At 50.7% G+C, this 2,393-nt stretch overlaps 1 protein-coding gene across 1 annotated transcript in view; it reads right to left on the bottom strand.

Annotated features, from left to right (window-relative positions):
- Positions 1-1,077: 1,077 nt before the first annotated feature.
- Positions 1,078-2,393, bottom strand: part of LOC103212054 (MICOS complex subunit MIC25) — a 215,284-nt gene continuing 213,968 nt past the window's right edge. The window contains exons 4-5 of the mRNA XM_007958056.1: positions 1,579-1,714; positions 1,078-1,089 (exon numbers count right to left, since the gene is read on the bottom strand). Of these exons, the coding sequence (XP_007956247.1) occupies positions 1,078-1,089; positions 1,579-1,714 (148 nt within the window). The remainder of the gene's footprint in view (positions 1,090-1,578; positions 1,715-2,393) is intronic.

Genomic DNA, 2,393 nt, shown 5'->3' with positions numbered 1-2,393 from the left:
CCAGGTATCAGGGGGGCAATGGCCTTGCAGAGCAGGTGACCTGAGTGGCTTACCCTACTGAAAGGCTGCCTTACTGCAGCCCCCAGGTGCAGCTGTGGAACTCAACTTAGTTCAATGAGAGCTTTTTGCAAGAGAGAGACCTAGCCCCAGACATGGCCTGACAGCCAGGAAAAACAGCACTTGACCTGACTGCAACCTTTTTGTGTACAAAGTATGTAAAGTAGCTTGTCTCCTACTCTGGCAAAGGAGGCTTTTCTATTGGGAAGAGGGATCTGTCTTCACCCTTTTTCAGTACAAGTTAACAAAAAAGCAAACCCTTTGGTAAAGTCCAACCCTACTGCACTAAAGGAGCTTCCCCAAGTACAAGGCCAGTGTGGAGGGGTGCTACAATGAGGAAGCAGTACCACAAAGTCAGGAGATACTTCAGGGTCTGGGTAGGAGGAGAAAAAAGAAGTTGGGGCAGTGGGAGGACTAAAGCAGAGAGCTGACTGGGAGAGTCAGGGAAAGGGGAGGCTTTTTGATCAAGTCTCAAGCAAGACTAGGGGCATGTTGGCTGGGAACTGGAACCACTTGGCTGGCTGGGTCCCTTGGAAATGACAATAGTATTGGGAGGCAGCAGCACCAGGCTGCCTCCACACCAGTAAGTGAGGTTGGAGCACAATGCAACCTGTGACACCAATGACTTCCCCCCAGCCCGGGGAAAGAGGTGTCCTGTGAAGCTGGCCCTGGAGCGTCTCTCAGACCAGCATAAGTGGGGAAGGTAAAGGCACACAGAGGGCTCTCCAAGCCACATCAAGCACAAGAGAGGGGAATTTTGGATATGGATTGGTAGCTTAGTGCCTAAGGCACTTGACTGCTAACCAGAAGGCTGGCGGTTCAAACCCACTACCCACTCCTCAGAAGGAAGACGGGGCAATCTACTTCCGCAGTGATACTGCCTCAGAAACCCAAGGAGGGGTCGCTATGAGTTGGGTCCGACTTGATGGCACATAACAACAACACAACAATAATACACGCTCTGTTTAAGTTGCCTACCCCCAGATATCGCACTGTGATGGGCAGTGCCTTGGCTGTGGTTCACAGAAGGGCCTGTGGAGGCAAGAGGACATAGGCAGGGTCCCTCACCCTATCTGATGGGCCATAAGCTCTGGTCTCTCTGTCTCCTCCAACTTTAATGCTCTCTTCCATTTCCCTGGGCTATCCCCTCCCTTCCCAGGACACCTCTAACCCTGGAATCCAGGGCCGTCCAGTGTGCAATCCACGTTCATTGGGAGACCCATTTATGTCCTTGCCTGGACAGTGGCTCCTTTAAGGTGGTGCCCCTGTCAAGTCAGGCTAAGATCTCCAGGGGCTCCCTTTTCCTACCCTAGCTGTATGCATGCTTTCACAGGCATGTTGGGCAGAACTTGTGGACTAGGGCATCTGAAAGAGCCCAGGACATAAGAATTCTCACTGTGTAATGTTGGAGACCTCAGGGTTGGAGTGCTAATTTAGCAGAAAAAGGCAAAGCAGCTGGATCTCTTGAGCCTCCTTGCGCCATTCCCCACAGACACCCTTGGGAGGAAGGTCAGGCCTTACCTTGTGGGCGGTGCTGACACAGCGCTGGTAGGCTCTGACCAGGTCCGAGCAAAGGAGCACCTCCTGCAGGTTCTCACGGTAGCATTGGAGGATCTGGGCCTGCAGCCCTGAGCACACGGGCTCTGCCTGCCGGGGCCTGAGGAAAGATGGGTGAATGATCTTGAAGGTGTGATCTAATGCCAGCTGACCAGTGCTGATGGCTGGGCACAGGCTACTTATAGCCTCTGGATGTCTCTCTCTAGTCTGAATTTTGGTGACAGAGGGACAGCAGGGGGGCTATCCCTCTCACATGGTGCAATGTCGGTCATTGCATTGAGGATGACAACCACCAGCGTCCATTTAGCCCTCACAGAGGATGGGTTCTGAATAGGAGAGGAAGAACACATAAGTTTGTGTTGTCACCCAGCTCCCGTGCCAGCAGGCAGCAGAGGACACTACCTGGGTGAAGGCTGGCTTACTGGGTTTGGGGGCTCAGTGGCAATGTCAGACCTCTGCTCCCTGTGAGGACCAAGTCACCCACCCTAAGTTGCCTGCCCAGGGCTGTGCTTGCCCAGCCCCTCCCTAAAACTTTCTGTGTATGTCATTCACATGTACTTGTGATCACATGGCTTATATAAGAATTTATTTATATTGCGATAGAGTTTTTTCCCCTAATTTTAAAGCTAATACATGTGCAATGAGGAAAACTGGAAAACTATAGTAAATATCTAAAAAAAAAAAAAAAAACTTTCCAGAATCTCAGCTCTCAGAGATAATCACTATTTTGGGGTACTTTACTATTTTTGCTTTCTTCTTTTATCAAAATAGTTTTTTTT

Source organism: Orycteropus afer, unplaced genomic scaffold (genome assembly GCF_000298275.1).
Source record: "Orycteropus afer afer isolate SDZICR_OR568_19922 unplaced genomic scaffold, OryAfe1.0 scaffold00843, whole genome shotgun sequence".
NCBI classification, from domain to species: Eukaryota; Metazoa; Chordata; class Mammalia; order Tubulidentata; family Orycteropodidae; genus Orycteropus; species Orycteropus afer.
Note: the sequence above shows the minus strand (reverse complement) of the source record. Positions and strands in the feature narration are given on the sequence as shown.